This window comes from Nycticebus coucang, chromosome 2 (genome assembly GCF_027406575.1).
Source record: "Nycticebus coucang isolate mNycCou1 chromosome 2, mNycCou1.pri, whole genome shotgun sequence".
Lineage (NCBI taxonomy): Eukaryota > Metazoa > Chordata > Mammalia > Primates > Lorisidae > Nycticebus > Nycticebus coucang.
Window position 1 is genome coordinate 97,717,462 of NC_069781.1, and position 19,905 is coordinate 97,737,366.

The 19,905-nt window shown below is 37.1% G+C and overlaps 1 protein-coding gene across 6 annotated transcripts in view; it reads right to left on the reverse strand.

Moving 5' to 3' along the window:
* Nucleotides 1-19,905, reverse strand: part of AGTPBP1 (ATP/GTP binding carboxypeptidase 1) — a 208,423-nt gene that overhangs the window by 12,580 nt on the left and 175,938 nt on the right. The window contains exon 26 of one of the 6 annotated variants that reach the window (XM_053576868.1): nt 608-3,316. The exons of the other annotated variants lie outside the window; for them this stretch is intronic. Coding sequence (XP_053432843.1) covers nt 3,271-3,316 — 46 coding nt within the window. The 3' untranslated portion in view covers nt 608-3,270. Of the gene's footprint in view, nt 1-607; nt 3,317-19,905 lie in introns of those variants that run through there. 6 annotated transcript variants of the gene reach the window in all.

Consider the following 19,905-nt stretch of genomic DNA (forward strand, 5'->3'; position numbering starts at 1 on the left):
AACGAATTATCCACAGCAGAATTTTCCACAGGCATATCCTACCACTCCCTCATGCTTCATACAGCACTGCAAGACTTCATGGACATTATTTCCTCTGTGTCAGGCCTGCTTCCCACCCTTCCTCTCCTAACTACTCACATTTATCTCAAAATGAAGCTTAGACTCATCCTCAGATGTCCGTAAAGCCCACCTCTGGCCAGGGGTGCTTTCTCTTTGTGCTCCCTGTTCCCTGCACAAACATTCTATCTGGTCACTTATATGCACACCATCTGTGTGCCTGTCTTCTCAGTACTAAGTCATATCACCTTAACATCAGGGACTGCGACTAACCCATCTGAGTACCTCCTGTCAGCTCCCAGAAAGGTGTGACACATTGCAGGCACCTCAGTGAAGGTTTGGTGACCTCTTTATAAGAAACCGTGAGGTTGGAGCCAGTCACAGCACACTGCCACAATGGAAATGCACCCAGTGGCAGCCATTAAAAAAAAAAAAAAGGAAATCATGAGGTTGACAAGATTGTAAACTTTTATATTACCTCATCCTACTGATTTTACTTGAGCAAAAAAACTTTCAGGCATAAGACGCAACCACAGCAATTCATTTTTGCTTTTATTAATAATTTCAACATATGTTTTGAGAACTTTACAATTTAGGAAGTACCTTCATACACATTATCTCATATGATTCTAATAACAATCTTCACTTAAAAGAAAGACTTTAAGGTAACTTGCCCTAAGGTTACAAAATAATCCCTCTATATCATGCAATAGGAGTTTCAAATATTCTCACAATCATTAGAAAGTCTAATTATTACTTTGTTTTAATGCCACCACTTCCCTGCTCCCTTCATTTCCTTCAAATAAATTTCCTCCTTTAGCCTTGGTTTTGCTTCATTCTCCAACAGCTGCCTTATATACACCTGCTAACATCCATCTATTCTAAATTTTAATTTTAAGGATAAGAATGATTAAGCCAAGAATAATTCAGGAAGAAATATTCCATTCTAAAGAGAATCACAGTATTTTAGGCCAAAAACAAATTCTGCTCATGCTGCTTCAAGAAAAACATCAAAACTTTCACTCAAAGAGCCTTTCTTATAAAATGAATGAATTAAATTCTCTGTTGTGTGGGGTCATTATGATGCAGAAAAGGTTTACAATTCCAACTGATTTCTAAAGATAACAGAAAAAATTCAGAATCATACAGATTGAGAAAGTTTTCTGGCTATCCTCAGGTTAAACTATTAAGGGTAACACAAAATTAAACCTAAAAATACAGCAGAACCTCTATAAATTGACCGCCCAAGGAACTGTAACAAACTGTGGCCAACATAAGGACCTAAGTCTACTCTACTGACACGTACACATGGAGAGCATCCCCTCTGTGCAAATTAGGTCAGTTTAAGGAGATGGTCAACGTAGGGAGGTGGTCAACTATGGAGGTTCTACTGTATATGCCATCTACTTTGTTAGACCTGATTTGTCTTCCGAGATACCAGAATGTAGATCTTCAGCTCCATTTCCTGCACAGGCACAACAGAAACAAAAGCTACATACAGGGGCAGAAATCGTGTGTCTGTGCTTCTATTCTACTAACCAGCACGCGACCCTGAGCAAGTCACTTATCTTTCCAAGTACAAGTTTTCTCACATGTAAAGCAGAGACAACAATATTAATCTTCACAATGTTGTTGGGCTCAAGTTAGGTAATAAATGTGAAAGTATCTATAAACCATTAATTGTACAATTATAAAATGTTATGACAATAATAAAACCTACCTTGTTAAAGAGAAGAGTAAATCAAGCTTTCTCAATTCCTACAGAGCCCAGGCAATAGCTGTCCCAAGCAGATAGGATTAAAAATACTTCCCTCTATGTTTGCAACTCAGAATGCTCCCTTAACACTGCACTCTTACATAATTTTGAGAAAAATCTGTCTTTTGTGAGAAGGCATAATAAAGATATCATGGGAAAGAATTTCTGAAACTGATGCACAGATAGAAAAATATTCCATTGCCCAAATTATCAGAGGTGGTCTGGTTTTCTTGTGCTAAAATGTCAGAGCTAAGGTGAAAAAAATCTTCCTATCTGCACAAATACTACAGGATATTTTATTTTTATCTGGAATTAATATAATTTTAATCCTATCTTACGAGAGATAAATACACATATAACATCTCCTAAATATCACAAAGTAAACAAAGTTATCCATAAAAAATTAACAATTTCTGTCTTCAGTGGCTACAGCATACAGACATACATGCACCCGCACACACACACAGAGAACTAGTGCACAGAATATCCAGCAACATAACATCTATTTGAATAAAAGAAAAAAATCTGCAAAATTTATATTTTATTGATAGAAAAGTGCAGACAGTCTCCAAGTTATAATGGTTCAATTTAAGATTTATCAGCTTTACAATGTTATAAAACCATTGTTTTCCACTTTCAGTACAGTATTCAATAAATTAGATATTTGACACTTTGTTATAAAACAGACTTTGTGTTAGATGATTTTTGCCCAATTGTAGGTTAAAGTAAGTGTTCTGAGCATGTTTGATAGTCTGAAGAATCATATTTGGTAGGTGAGATGAATTAAATGCATTTTGACTTATGATATTTTCAACTTAGATGGGTTTACTGGGACATAAGCCCATCATATGTTGAGGAGCGTCTACATAACTAAGCTGGATCTGTGAAGCAGTAATTAAGTCACTAAACTCTATTTACCTTGGTATCAATCTAAAAACATTCCTTACACATAATGAGAGGGTTTAAATGATTAAATTACCCAAACCACACAAGAGAATTTAAAAAACTGACACTGGTACATTTAAGAACAGGGGGATTTTTGAGTTAGACCTGGCTCCAATTCCTGCTTCTGTCAAGAATTGGTAGGTGAATGATCTGGAATAAATTCACCTCTGTGAGCCTCAGCTGCACACATATGTAAAAAGATCACAATACCATCCATCTCTGATCATTCTCAGAACATTAGAATTTTTAAGATAGATAACCAACCTTAACAGAAATTCAGACTGGGCAGGTATATTATGAGTCCCAAGACTCCTTGGGTTTAGTGATTTGCTAGGAAGACACACAGGACTCAATACACTGTCATATTCACAGTTATGACTTATTTACAGTGAAAGGATACAAAGCAAAATCAGCAAAAAGAAAAGGTGTATGGGACAAAGTCCAGTGGAAACCAAGGCCAAGCAAGGGCAGCTGTTAGAGGCAGAGAAGTCATCAGAGCTTTCACAGCAATCTCAAAGGATTGGAGGCAAAAATTGGAGTTCAGAGCTGGCAAGTTTCCTGAAAGAAGGGAGTTGCAGAGATGTGACACAACACTTGACAGTTTTTCCCTAGAGGCATTCAACAAATTCTTAAACTACACAGTGTGAGAGGCTAATAAGCAAAGCATAAAGCAGCAAAACAAACAAAATATAAAATAAACAAATAACAGAAGTTTTTGGCAATCTTGTGCTGAGGAGAGGAGAAGCCCTACTCCTTTCATAGTGGTCTCCGGAGTGCTACACTTAGAAAGTGGGGTAGCAGTAAACCAAGAGTTAAACAAGTTTTACACATTTTGCAACCTCACCTCAAGTCAACTCAGTGCTCCCTAGATTGGGGCAATCTTCCCTACCCTAAAATGAATCCTCTTGGAAGGAAAATATGTAGTCTCTACACGTTTTTATATACAATACATGGCATTTGATTGAATATTACCAGGCATATCAAGAAACAGAACCAGGAGAAAACTTCTAACAGAAACAAACCTATAGGTAATCCAGTATTGGAGTTATCAGGCATAAACTTTAAAACAACTATGATAAATTATGTCTAAGAAAATAGATGACAAGATGAAGAATCTCACCATCTCTTTTCTATTAAAAAAGAGTCAAGTGGAAAGTCTAGAGCTGAACAACATATAACTGAAATTAAGAACTCAAAGATAGGTTTAAAACTGTCTTTCAGATAGGGCTGAAAAGAGATTTAGTGAAGCAGAGATAGGCAAGTAGAAGCAAAAAGGACAAAAAATGATAGGAAAGTAAAAAGAATTAAATATCCACGTAAATTAAACCCACAGAGGAGAAAAGAATGTGGCAGAAGCAACATTTAAAGAGCCAAGGGCTGGGGATTTTCCAAAAACAATAGAAGCCTCAAGCCTATATTTAGGAGGATAAATACAAGGAAAACCAATCTGCAGCACTCACAAATAAATCACTAAAAATCAGAGACATAAAAAATCTTCAAACATCCAGAGAAGACATATTATTACCTTCAAAGGAGCAAAAGACAAGACATTTGATTTTTCAGTAAAAACGACAGAAATCCAAATTCAACACAGCAGCATCCTTACAATGCTGGGGGGTGGGGGGGTGGAGAGGGAAAGTCACAAACTTAGAAGTCTATACCGAAGATATAGTCCTCAAAAGCTAAGTTGAAATAAGAAAATTTCCAAATAAGTAAAAATAGAAACAATTTGTTGCAAGCAGACATGTTTTTTTGTTTGTTTGTTTTTTTGCAGTTTTTGGCCAGGGCCAGGTTTGAACCCACCACCTCTGGTATATGGGGCCGATACCCTACTTATTTGAGCCACAGGCACTGCCCCAGATGTGTATTTTTTAAAAAATGAAATGGAGTTATTTAGGTTGAAGAGAAATAATCCTAAACCAAAACGGAAATAGAGGAATCAATGAAAAATGATGGAAAAGAAAATCTAAGTAAATACTGGTTGCCTAAAACAATAATGTGTAATGAGGTTTAAAATATATAACAATACACAAAAGATGGAACGGTAAATAAAATTAATATATCCTGAGATCTTAGCATTACCTATGGAGAGATATAATTTATGTTATACTGTAATAAACCAAGGATTCATGCTATATTTTCTAGAGTGCCAAAAAATTAGTAGTAATGGAAAATGGAACAAGCTTATAACGAAACAAAAATAGAGTAACAAAAATATATTTAATCTCAAAGACAAGGAAAATAAAGAACATAAAATAGGTGAAACCAATAGAAAGCAAAATGATAACTTATAAACTCAATGGTATCAGTAATCACTAAATGGAAATAGAATAATATTCCGATTATAAAACAAAGATGACTGGTTTTTAAAGCATACGATCATACGCTGCATTTTATTTCATTTCATTTCTTTTTTTTTTCAAATTATTATGAGGGTACAAATGTTTAGGTTACATTGTTTTCAATTCTAAGGTAAAGTTCAAGTTGAAGTTAAGCCCTTCACCCAGGGCACATGCTGAATACCCTCACATTGTGCACATGAGGTGAGATCCTGACAGCTGCCCCACCACCACCCCACCCCCTTCCTTTCTTCTCTCCCTGGGCTAGACTGTATTTGTATTTTATGTTTCGTGTGGTGGTACAGTTGTTTATATATTAGTTTCATGTTATTATTGAGTATGTTGGATATTTTTTTTTTCCATTCTTGAGATACTTTACTAAGAAGAATGTGTTTCAATTCCATCTAGGTAAACACAAAAGATGTAAAGTCTCCACCCTTTCTATGGCTGAATAGAACTCCATGGTAAACATATACAACAGTTTGCTAATCCATTCATGGGTTGATGGGGATTTTAAATACAGAAAAGCTAAGAGGAAAAGGATGGGAAAAGATATATTATGGAAAAACTAGCCAAAGAAAGTTAAGATAGCCATGCTAAAGGAAAACAAAAAACATTAAAGCAAGAAGCATTACTAAAGAAAGAACATTTTTTAATGAAAATGGGACTGATCCACCAAAATCATGTAACAATTCAGAAGTTCTATACATCTACTATGTAACTTCAAAATATATAAAGAAAAATCAATAGAATGAAAAGGAAAGATAGACACACAATCATGGAGAAAACTTAAAAATGTCTCTTAGTAACTGACAGAACAAGCAGAACAATATAAAAAATCTGAATGACAGATTAATAAACTCAATTTCGTCCAAAATACACAGAATGCTATGCTCTGTAATTAAAGAATATATTCTTCTCAAATATGAATACAACATTCACTAAATATATATTCTTCCTTATCCTGATGTACTATATTCTTATTTTGAAATGTCGAATAGATGTTTATGTGAAAGAAATAACTTCACTATCTCAAGAAGATATAAAAACTTTAACATACACATGTCTATAAACACATATAATCCTCAAATTCACTGCAAACAATTACTAACTTGATACCTAACTCAATGATCTCTATTATAATAATCATTTACTTCTCTTACAAGCCTCAAAGCTTCATTATAGTCAAATCTGTCCTGGGATTCTGAAACATTCATTTTAGTACCAAATTTATTTTTCTGGATGATTTCAATCTCAGTACTTGGCGATACAGTAGTATTCCATTTACTTAGCATAAACACAAATGGTGCACTTTTAGTTATAAGTAACTATGAAAGGGACTAGAAATTGTGATATGACTTTTAATTACATGACATAATTTATCTGCCTAGAAAAATCTACAATTACAGTTGCATGAATCTTCCATGTAATAGCAATAAATGACCTTCAGAAATGCAGTATGTGGATCATACACCATTAAAAAGAAAATACTATTTTAAGATTACCTTGTCAGCAGTAAACTGTACATTAAGAAGAAAACACATTACTACCAGTAAACTTTACTACATAGTCAGTTCTTAGATGTTACCGGTAACATTTGGCCAAGAAAGACCTATATTATTTTTCTCAGAAGAAAAAGTTCTTTCATTTATATAAACAAAACACACCCCAGCTTTACGTAAGGAAAACGTGGATAATAGAGGTTAATATTTCACTCTAGTGTTAAGAGTACACAGCAATCAGTATCTTTGTATTATTTTACCAGTAACTTCCACCTAGTCTCTCATGGCATGCCAAGGGCAGGACTGCCTAGAGCCATTAGCTGGTCCTTCTCTACACATATCAGAAATCAGTCTAACTTTATCAAAACATCAAATTCGTAAAAGTATTTTATAGATACTGACAAAAAGTATTGACACATACTTTTCAAATAGAACTGACGGTAAGTATATTTTAAAGGCTTTCTCTGGCTTAAGTCCTATTTATCTTATTAGTTGCATTAGGAAAAGCATCTCAGCAGGTTTTCTAATGCTATAGGCATAACAAGGAGTTAAGTGCTGGCACACACTATGACATGGATGAACCTCCAAAACATGCTCAGTGAAAAAGAAGTCAGACACAAAAAGTTACATTGTATGATTCCATTTGGATGAAAAGTCCAGAACAGGTAAACCCACAGAGACAGAGGCAGACTAGTGGTTGCCAGGGGCCAGCAGTGACTGCTTACTTGGCCTGACGCCCTCCTTTGGGGGCTGATAAAAAAAATCCTGGAACACGATAAAGGAGATTGATGGTTGCACAACACTGTCAACGTACTAAATGTACTAAATGCCACTGAATTGTTCACTTTAAAATGGCTAATTTTATGCTCTGTGAATTTCATCTCAATTTTTTTAAAAAACTAGGTCCTTTTGATTATAAGACAGTAATTAGGCTTCCTTTCAACATGGGGATACAGTATTTTTAGTTAAGATAAAATACTCTATGGAAGTTTATTCTTTTCCAACTTCACATTCCTATAATGTCTTAAACATGCTCAAATACTTGTTCTATAGGCCTAACAGCCTGAAATTCAGTCAGCCACAACATCCTAACACAAATCAGAATTGTTGAATGTTTTAACAGTTTCATTCTCAAATTATTTAAATGAAGGTCACTAAAACTATTTAATAGTTCTGATAACAGATAAAAACGCCATTTGCTAACCACAAAAACAGTATTTGCTTTTAAAAGCTATATGCTTGGGCGGTGCCTGTGGCTCAGTGGGTAGGGCACTGGCCCCATCAAACCTGGCCCCAGCCAGCTAAAACAGCAATGAGAATTATAACAAAAAATAGCCAGGCGTTATGCCAGGCGCCTGTAGTCCCAGGTACTCGGGAGGCTGAGGCAACAGAATTGCTTAAGCCCAAGAGTTGGAGGTTGCTGTGAGCTGTGACGCTACGGCACTCCACGAAGTGAGACTCTGAGGTCTCAAAAAAAAAAAAGCTATATGCTTTATGACTCCTACCAATATTCCCAGCTTTGACGTAAAAGGGAAACACCTCCTAGGAAAGACATAGTGTAAAGTTTATTATATAACAAACACAATTGAGTAAAGTTAAAATGACTTATGTGTGGTAACTTCCAACCAATACCCTGGAAATATAAGATAATGAATATTCAACCACTGGCTTTGTTAAGAAGGAAGCTCTGTAACTTCTGGTAAACTCGGTACATCTAACACAAACATTTATTTCTGATCCTTTCTCAAATGCTACTAAGATGACAGTAAAGAAACAACTTTTTTATAAAAGGATAAATCCATGGGGGAAAAAAACTTGAAAGCAGGTAATAGCAAAAAAGAGATATCCATGAAATGTTGGAAGATGGAGGCAGATTGATGAAACTAATGAGCTTGAGTTCCAACTTTCTTGACTTTGCTAAGAACCAATAGTAGCGAGAGAAGTGAAGGGGGAAAACGCCAATTTACACCAAAGTCCTAGAGAAGTTCAGGAATTAGACATTGGTTATTTCTTAGGAGGGCGGAATTGAAAATGAGTTAAAAGGTTTTACAAGGACATTTTTTCAGTTCTTCCCATCATTAGAAAGGTACGTCGTGTAGGGATTATACAGCAGTGGTACCTAGCTCAGGTGCCAGCCTACCTTAGCTTTAAATTCTCATTCTCCCCTTTGCTTGGCTTCTCGGAGCCTCAGTTTCCTCATTTGTAAATAAGAGTGATAATAGTAGTTCTTGCCTTGTAGTAGTATTTAAAGCATTAAATGAGATCATTTACGTGGTGATGTGTGCATAGTATTCAAAAACTATTAGCCATTATTATTGGTTTTGGCTACTCTGTCATATGGTTCTCAGACATTTTTAGTTCTCTTATATTTCTTTTCCTTTGAAGTGCAAAGGCTGTAAGTGAAAACCACAAACCCATAACTCATGTTTCTTGAGAATAAGGACGATATCTAAGTTATTATTGTATTTACAATACCTAGCATAGTGTCTACTACACGGACAGTAAGTATTTCTTGAAGAATTGGAAGAACTATTAATATAAAACATATTTTTGGTTAAAAAAAAAAAGAGCAGTCAAACTTTCAGATTCCCTTCCTCAGCCCATGTCCTACTGCACAAAGATGGGAAGTTGGCTTTCAAAAAACTCTCCACCACAAAGTCTACTTAGGACCAGAAAACAGAAGGAAAATCCAGAAAGTGGAGTTGGGTATGGAGAACAAGTGAAAGTCTGCTCAAAAGTAAATCATACTGAGAGCTCCCCGAAATGGTAGCTTATGTATCTAAAACAATACTTCTCAATTTTTAAAAATCACTCCCTATGGAGTTTATGTACGTATGTATATGTGTATGTATGTATGCATGTATTTAGATAGAGTCTCACTCTGCTTCCTACCCTGTTTCCCCGAAGGTGTGCTCCCAAAGATGCGCTAGGTCTTATTTTCAGGGGACATCTTATCTTTCCTGTAAGTCGGTCTTATTTTCGGAGGATGTCTTATTTTCAGGGAAACAGGGTAGCTACAGTGCCATGGCCTCAGCCTACTTTACAGGAAGCCCAAACTCCTGGGCTCAAGCAGCCCTCCTGCCTCAGCCTCCTGAGTAGGTGGGACTAGAGGCGCCACAAGGCCTGGCTACTTTTTTTCTTATTTTTAAGAGAGACAGGGTCTTGCTCTTGCTCTTGCTCAGGATGGGCTTGAACTCCTAAGTTCAAGCAATCCTCCCCGGCCTCCCAGAGTGCTAGGATTACAGGAGTGAGCCACTGTGCCTGGCCCTATGGCGTCTTTTTAGACAGTTATTCCTCCTGCCCTCCCCTTAATTAAGTATATTTAATAATTGAAAAGATAAACTGAACATCAGATAAAACCCCAGTAAATTGAGAATGGGTAAATCAGAAGGTAGGTGAGAAAAAACATCCAAGAGAAGGCAGAAGAAAGAGAAAGGGATAGAAACTTATTCATAAGAGGATACAAGGAAAAGGTCTAACTCAAACATAAATAGAGTCCCAGGAGAGAGATAATGGGAACAGAAATAGTGTTTGAAAACAGCTAAGAATTTCTCCAAACTGACAGAAGACATGAAGCCCCAAATTCATAAAATCATGTGAATCCTAAGCAAATAAAGTCACATCTATGTAAAACTCTCAAACACTAAAAGCTTAGAGAAATTTATAAAAGCACCTTAGCCTTGAAAGACAGATCACCTTCAAATGGGTAACATGATGGTGAAGACTTAACAGCGTTCTTTGAGAAAAGGAAAATGATCTTAAGTAAAACTTAAAATGTAGAAAGAAATGAAGAGGGAATAAAGGAGGGCAACATAAATGTGTAGTGAGAGCTAATAACCATATAAAACAGTAACGCCTGTAATGTTTAAAATATGCATTGTATTAAAATACCTGACAACAGCACGTATGTTGAGACATTTTCTAAGGATCCTGTGTTGTCCAAAAAGAGATCAAAGTACAAATTTATATTAAGAGTTTGATAAACTGAGAATACAGGAAGTACACAGACAATCCCTGAGTTACAAACCACACTTACAATCGGGGCTATTACAAGTAATGGGTAAATGTATCTGCTCCAACTTACATATGAATTCAACTTAAGAACAAACCCACAGAACCTATCTTGTTTGTAACCCAAAGACTGCCTGTAATGCCAAGTGTCCATGAAAAGAACTTAAGAATAAAATCAATAAATCTAAAATCAATCTAAAATTAGTCTAAAAGAAGGGGGGAAAAAGAACATAGAGCCAGTAGAATAAATATGAAGGAAACAACCTGGTAGATTTAAATAGGTCAATAATTACAACAAATATAAATGAATTATATTTGATAATTTACTTTGGTAACTGTGAGACTTGATAACTGTGAGACTAAATTTTTATAAAACCAACTATATTGTGTTTATAAGACATATTTAAACATAAAGACACACAAGATTAAAAAAACAAAGACTAAAAAAAAGTTACATATATATAGTAACATCCACATCAGCTTTTTAATATAAAGTCATACATTCAGAAGTTTCAAACTTTCTGATTAAAATAATTTCATAGATTAGTAGTTTTAAGCTTTGTTCAATGTACACTTATGTTTTTAAATCTCCATTTTTATTTTTATTTTTGAGACAAAGTCTTACTTTGTCACCCCTAGTAGAGCACTGTGGTGTCACAGCTCACAGCAACCTCAAACTCTTGGGCTCAACCAATTCTCTTGCCATAGCCTCCCCAGTAGCTGGGACTATAGATGCCCACCACAACACCTGGCTACTTTTAGAGTCAAGGTCTTGCTCTGGCTCAGGCTGGTCTCCAACCGATGAGCTCAGGCAATCCACCCACCTCGGCCTCCCAGAGTGCTAGGACTACAGGTATGGGCCACCATGCTTGGCCTTAAATCTCCATTTTTAGTTATAAAACTAAAATTATTACTTACTTGAAAGACACAATGGTGTAGAAACTAAATGGAATAACTGAGATCTTGTTTTTCATAATTATCACAGATTCATTTTAAATAAATCTCTTATTTTTTTCTTAGTTTATTCAAACAAACTCAAGTGCTACGATGTGCCAAATACCTCATGGTTCACAGTGTTGTGAACAATAATTATATCTGCAATGGACTGAATGGTTGGTTACACCTCTCCCAAATTCGTATGTTGAAATACTAACCTCAAAGGTGAGCATTAAGGATTACATAGCCTCTGGGGTTAGGTCGTGAGGGCATGGCCCTATATAACTGAACCCCAGAGAAATCCCTCACCCCTTTTGCCGTGTGAGGTTACACGGAAGTAAACCTTCACCAGATATCAAATCTGCTGGCACCTTGATCTTGGGACTTCCCAACATCCAGAACTGTGAGAAATAAATTCCTGTTGTTTATAAACTATCCAGTTATTTTGTTATTGCAGCCTGCACAGACTAAGACAGAAATTGGTACCAAGAAGTAAGGGTGCTGCTATAACAAATACCTAAAACTGTGGAAGCAGCTTTGGAACAAGGTAATGGGCAAAGGCTCGAAGAGTCTGGAGGAGCGTGCTAGAAAAAGCCTACATTACTGTGAAGGGCCCGCGAAGGGCGATTCTGGTAAGGGTTCACAAAGAAAAGAAAAGTGGTGAAGAAAAAGCCTCAATCTTCTTAAAGAATACCTAAGTGATCCTGATAGAATGGTGGTAGAACTGTAACAGTAAAGGCCATTCAGATGCAGTCTGGGAAGTGAGGAACATACATTAGAAACTGGAAGGGAGACAATCCTTTCTATAAAGTGGCAAAGAACATAACTAAACCCTGTGCTCATGTGGAAGACAGAACCTAAGAGCAGTGAAACTGGACATTTGGTTGAGAAAATTTCTAAGCAAAGCACTGAAGGTATATCTTGGTTTCTCTTGATTGCTTATAGCAAAACACAAGAAGACAGAAATGATTCAAAGATGGAATTCTTCATCAAAAAATAAGTATAACTTAAAGATTTGAGAAATTCACAGCCTATCTATATTGTAATGAGAAAGCATATCCCTGGAGAGGAACTAAGGGTGTGGCAAAGGACCATCTGATAAGGAGATTAGTCAGCCATCTAAACAGAAGCCAGGAGCTAGTAGCCAAGAAAACCATTCCCAGGCAATTCGGAGATGACCAGAATTGTTTTAAAAGAGGTTCACCTGTGCCTTTGGAATCTCAGTACTGGCAGCCTGGCAGTACCAGATCTCACAGGCCCCACTCCCCACATTCTGGTGCCATGCTCCTCAGCAGCACCAGGTGTGGCTCCAGAGGGCCCAGGTGTGGCATGCATGCAATGGTCACTTCTTCAGAGGGTACATTTGACAACATCTCCTGACCGAAAGAATACACAAGACTGAGGAACATGGCTTCCTCCACCTCGATTTCAAAGGATGGAGCCACAGGCACACAGCCCAGGCAAGAACCACTACAAGGGCAGGGCCACCAAAAGAGCCCCCACTAGGGCAAGACCCAGCAAAGCCAAGCGGGCAGGACTTTCCAGAGCCTTAGTGAGTCAACCTTTAGCCAGCAAAACTGCAGGGACAGGAGCCACAGTGTGTCCAGAAGGTGGAACCACAGACCCAGTAGGGCAGGAAAGCAGAAAATCTAGCCAAAGAAGATCATTCTTGAGCCCTAAGGTTTTGGATATACTCAGGACCTGCCACTCTTCCTTTTTTCCTATTTCTCCTCCTGGAATATAATTGTCTGTCGTATACCTATCCCACCCCGTGTATCTTGGAAGCACCTAATTTGGCTGATTTCACAGACCCACAACTAAAGGCGAATTTGCAGCAGGATGAACTGATTAAATCTTAAATCTTACCCCTATCTAATTTAAACGATATACCTAATTTAGATGATACAGTCATATACTACATAATAATGTTTTGTTCAACAACGTACTGAATATATGATAGTGGTCCTGATTATACTACTATATTTTTAGCTTTTCTATGTTTAGATATGTTTAGATACATGAATATTTCCCATTGTGTTGTAATTGCCTACAATATTCAATACAGTAACATCTTGTACAGGCCTGTAGCCTAAAAGCAACAAACTATATACCATGTAGCCTATGTGTACAGAAGGCTATATACAACTTAGGTTTGTATAAATACATTTCGTGATCTTCACAGGAAGGAACTGCCTAACAATGCATTTCTCAGAATGCTAAGTGACACGTGATGTATTTAGAAGAGTCTCTGGACTTTTAAACTTTCTAGTTGATGCTGGAACAAGTTAAGATCTGGGGGGACTATTGGGATCGAATGGATACATTTTGCTTCTAAGAAGGACATAAATTTGGGGACGGGGATGGAATGCAAGGGACTGAAAGTGTATGTCATGTGCAGCTTTAGTGAGAAGAGGGTCACCTATGAGCCAGTGGACCCTCCCCAGACACCAAATCTCACTGCTTTGACCTTGGACTTCACAGCCTTCAGAACCATGAGACATAAATTTCTGTCCCCTGTAAGTCAGTCTATCTGTGGTACTTTGTTATAGCAGCCTGAATGGCCTAAGACAGCATCTATCAATGAGTTACTAATTACCTTGAAAAAGACATTTACTATAAAAATCTCTTCCTAATGCTGCAATTATTCAAGCTTACCTAATATAAAATGCTTATAAATGAAAGTAAAGTAGGTCACAACAAACAGAAACCATATCTTGGGAAACAGTTAAACTAAGATGGATAAATTTTAATTGAAGGCTAATCTGTGGAGTAAAACTGTCCACATTGCATATATGTTGAATAAAGCAAAATTCTGGCAAGAGAAGATGGGCTTGCCAAAGGGTAAACTCAACTAAAAAAATTGGAGGAACTTAGATTAATTAAAAGGATACCTTAGTTTCACATTAGAACCAGGAAACAGATGAATAAATTAACATGGACAAAGACAGGATACAGACAGCAGAGACAATAAAGAAATAAAGACAAGGAGGTGATGTTAATAAAAAGTAAGCTGTTTCCTAGTTCCAGCTCCAATACTGTGATTTGCCCTTTTCTATTACAGTTGAAAACACGGCTTTACGTGCTTTTGATTCCATAGTCAGTCATTAAGGCCCCTAATGTTCCTTATTTTTCAATTTAAGGTCTATGTCGTCCAGGCTGATCTTAAACTCCTGGCCTCCAGTGATTCTCCTGCCTCAGCCTCCCAGCGTGCTAGGATTATAGGCACGAACCATGGCACCAGGCTTTACTATTATTATTAGAGCTCATCTTCCTCTCAAACACAAGTGATTCTAACTAAACAGCTTTCTCAAGAATTTTCTTGCCTCCACCTTCCTAGATCAATAAAAGTCGCACACTATTTTCAGGCAAAAACTATCACTTAGTGTACTTTGCTAGTGGCTTCAAAACTCCCCACTGCCTAAAGTATATACTCTAACGTGCTTACCCTGGTGTTTAGAGCACCGTGAGACACTCCTCCTCCCAAGTAATCTATTATAATTGAATTTTTAAATCTTATGTACCCACCTACCCTTTATTCAACTCAAGATATGCCTGGCACATACTGCAAGGCATCGTGATCGGCACCCTATACAGTGTTGACGGGCACTGATGTGATCCCTGGCGCTAACCAGGAGTTAGCCAGGCAAAGTGTGAGTGAAAGACTGCTCCAGGAGGGTGTCTGGCAGGATCTTACCAAATGTGCAAAATATAAGAGTTTACAAGCATACCTCCAGATAAAAGCCTCAACCACAAAACTTAAAACTTTACCTAGAAATTAAACAATGTAACCTAAACTTTTATACCCTCATATTAATCTGAAATTTAAGAAAAAATAAGGTTAGTACAAAAATATATGCTTTTAGGTTCTGGTTATTCCTATTCCAAACACAGAGCAAATAATTAGATAAACTACAAAATAGAAAACAAACACAGATGCATATAAAAGAAGATATATATCTTGTGAGACCAAAAGAAGAATAGTCACAAAGCCAGGCCATGGGTCTGCTGCCAGGTTCAAAAGCAGACAGCAGTAGCTCCATCAAGGCAATAGTGAGGCTGCACAGTGCTGAAGAAGCAGGAAACTAAATCTAGACTAGTGAATCCAGCAGCTGGAGTGAGGCTTGCAACTTTAAAAAGAAGGCTGAAAAAATAAAGCCGAGATTTATGCCTAAAATTAAAGATTTTATAAAGTTGTGATTATAAAGTGAGAAAGAAGAATATAGGGCATCAGAGCCAGAACCCACAAGAATTCAGGGATGTGTCCTGTAAAAACCCCAACCATGGAAGGATTGGGAAGTTTAAAATGCTAACAGAAAACTAATATCATCCTATCATAATGCAATAGAAGCTTGGGCAAGAGCTCGGAGAGGGACAGGTAGATGTAATTACAAAATCAGGAAGAGGTTAAGGAGAAAGACTTCTATGCAGTGAGCTGCCAACTATAGGCTCATGAGAAACAGGGAATAAAATTACCAACACAATAAGCAGTGTAATCTACAAATGACTTTGAAAATGTCTGGGGTCATCAGAGAAGGAAAGAGTAACAGCTATAACAAGAAAATGCAACATAAAAGCATCAAGAAATAAAAAAAAAAAAACCCACTTAGATGTGAAATGTATAGTCATTCAAATAAAAACAACCCATGAGATACTGTATTTTGCTGTGTATAATGTACACTTTTAGCCAAAATTTTGAGGGAAAATATGGGTGCTCGTTATACATAGGTAATGCTATTTATTGTTACCAGTGTGTCAAATTTCCTGTACCTTGTATCTGTTCTTGTGTTTTGTAATTATTTGTTACAGAAAATTTCTTGGACCATAATAAGCTAAAAAATAAATGCTAAAATTCCCTTATAATACAACAATTCAACAAATTCCTTTATAATGCAAGTATCTAAATGTAAATAAATAAAAATTTGAATTGAAAAATTAAAATGAAAGATTTTTTTCCTAAAAGTTTGGACCAAAGATGTGTGTGTGCATTATACATGGGAGTGCATTATACATGGCAAAATATGGTAAACTCTAAACTGAAAAACTAATAGTTGATGAATTATAAAATGCTACTAAAGAATTTACCTAGAGACAGAAAATGTGAAAAAGCAATTGGAGAGATACATGGAGAATAGATTGAGAAGCTCTAATATAAGAATTCTAGAAGTACAGAATAAAGGGAATGACGAAGAAGCAGTTCTCAAAGAGAAAGTGCCTAGGAACTTTTACAAATTGAAGACAAGAGTCTTCAAATTAAAAGTATGTATCAAGTGTCAAGAAAGGCACATTAAAAATATATCCACTCCTAAACACAGGGCACTGACACTGAACAACAGCAAGGACAAGAACAAAATCTTCAAGAAGTAAGAACACAGACACAGACATTTTGGTCAAAGAAAACAACCAATGCAGAGACCCTGGGATGACAGATCAATTTGTTCTAGAATAATGGCTATTCAAGGTGTAGCACTGAGACCACTGTGGTCCACAAACTCTTTGTTACTGGTCCATGATGACAGAAGTAAAGAAATTAAAATGAAATGTTCAGAAACTTTCATAACAATCTGACATAGAAATTATATGTCTGGTGAATCTTACAGTAAGAGCATGGAGCTTATATTTGTTATTACCTGGGGTCCCCTCTTCCATTTTTATCCTACTCCATTCTTATCATATTTTTAATCAAGCAGCAATCCAGAATAAACTGGAAAACAAAAACTAGTCCTCTGCCATACCTAATTTAGAAATGCTATTCCAAAAATTACAATATAATCAATACAGTTGGGATGCTGAGAACACAGGACAGTAGGACCAGCTGAAAGAGTAGATGATGGTGTGGATGGCTCATGCTGGACCCAGGGACATGATAATGGACATAGTCCTCATGCCCAGGACACAGCTGAAGGTTTTTAAGAAAGAAAGTGACCACTACATACAAAGAAGCTGCAAGACACAAAAAGTACAGGGAGTAGTTAGATTACTGGAGTAGCCCGGGCAAGGGATGACGGTAGACTAGACTGGTGTAAAAATGTAGAGAGAAATAGAAAAATCTGAGAAATATGTTAGAATAGGAATCAAGAAATTCTGGGTGATGGAGTACATGAAGGGTAAATAAAAAAGAGGAAGGTACCAAGAATGAGACATGAATACCTGGTGGATAGGGAAAGCTAAGGAGGAACAGGCTTGTGACAGGACAGGTGGGGGAGCAGGGGTCACAAGGTGTGTTCCAGACAAGTTGATTTCATGTCCAAGAATACAAAATCAAGTTGGAAGCCAGATACACCGGTCTGGCACCCGGAATGAGTGATTACAGGTATTTTGGAGTTGTCAACATATAGACAGAATTTGAAGTCACAGGAAGAAATATAACCTACAGAGAACAGGGATGGTGAAAAGGTAAGTGAAAGAGGACAGAAAGCAAAGAAGATAAAGAAATAATGCCCAAATGCCCAAGGGTAAGTTTATATAACCTCTCCCTCTAGTTTTCTCTTCAACAAATAAACACAAGGGATCTGTGTTACATTCGCTGTGGCTTTTTCTTGCAAAGTAACTGTTATTAATGATCTCTAATGTGAAACTAAAGGATAAATATGAATGGCTAAGAGAAAGAGGTAAAGACATTTTGATCATTCCATTTCCTTACTTTTGTCTCCATGGACGAGTTACCAAGAGTTTGTGGATCCCCCTCACCACGCCCCCACCACCCACACTACCAATAATGTAAATACTGACCAAAATTTACAATTATTCCTGAAAGACTTCCAAAAGCAATAAAAAGAATGGCTGAATGAATAAGCAATTATTATGAAATAAGATATTAAAATCAATAACAATGAGGCAATGAGGAAAAAACCTTTGCACATCTGGATGGGAGTCGAGGAACAGACTTCTTTCAATCAACAAGCATACACCAATGATCCTGTCTGAAATTTTCAAGCTGGCTAGTTTTATCGTCAGCCACTATCAGAACCTCCCTCATTTTTCTTATCTGCTCTACCTATATGAAAACATTTAAAACAAAATAAAATAATGTGTACGCTGAAGAATCAGCACGCTGAATGAGTGGAGGCTAGCAGTGTGTTAGGTTAACTGAATGTGTCGTCCTCAAAGGGCAACTCCTGACCCCTCTATGGTCACCATTCCCTGCAAAGTACTAAACTGCCTGGTGCTTATATCATAGAAATACCAGAAAATCCATATTCTGAACATTTTGAATTTCAATATATTTTATGTATGAAATGTATCAGTTATCATTCCATGCTTAGGAATACATACAATTACTATTTCCTCTTCTATACAATTTGCACTTATTAGCATAGAACTGAATACTTGTTCCCATAATCTTTTCTTTAACCTTAACTTTTCTTTCATTTATTTTACTTTATTTAATTTATTTTCTTTTATATATATTTTTTGAGACAGAGTCTCGCTCTGTCACCCTAGCTAGAGTACAGTGGTGTCATCTGAGCTCACTGCAAACTCAAACTCCAGGGCTTAAGCGATCTTCCTGCTTTAGTCTCTGCAGTAGCAAGGACAGGCACACACCTGCCTAACATTTTCTATTTTTTAAGTAGCGACGGGATCTCACATTCTCAAATGATCCTCCCTTCTTGGCCTCCCAGTTTGCAAGGATTACAGACATAAGCGACCACATCTAAACCTTAACTTTTCTAAGCTCCAAAGAAGCATTCCCACCTTATCTAAATCAGTCTAAAGTAGTCCCTCCCCCCCCAATCTGCAGAGGACAAGAACAAGACCCCCAGTGAAGGTCTGAAACCACAAATAGTACTGATGCCTGATATACTATGGTTTGGGGGGTTTGTTTGTTTGGCTTTTTTTGAAGTTTTGGCTGGGCCGTGCTCGAACCCACCACTCTGGGTATATGGGGCCAGCACCCTACTGCTTGAGCCACAGGTGCCGCCCGATATACTATGTTTTTTAATAACTGGGACGACCAAGTGACTAAGTAGTGGGGAGCGTGTGGATACACTGAACAAAGGGATGATTCACATCCCCAGCAGGATGAAGAGGGATGGCAGATTTCATCACCCTACTCAGAACAACATGCAATTTAAAACATATGAATTGTTTATTTCTAGAATTTTCCATTTAATATTTCCAGACCACAGTTGACCATAAGTAACTGAAACCACACAAAGAGAAACTGCAAGAGGGAAGATTGTTGTATTTCCTACTGCTGACTTTGTCGTCTTCATGTTCAGTTACTATTTCTTTTTTTTTATTTGTTTTTTGCAGTTTTCGGCCAGGGCCAGTTTTTAACCCACCACCTCCGGTATATGGGGCTGGCGCCCTACTCCTTGAGCCACAGGTGCCGCCCCAGTTGCTATTTCTTTAACAAACC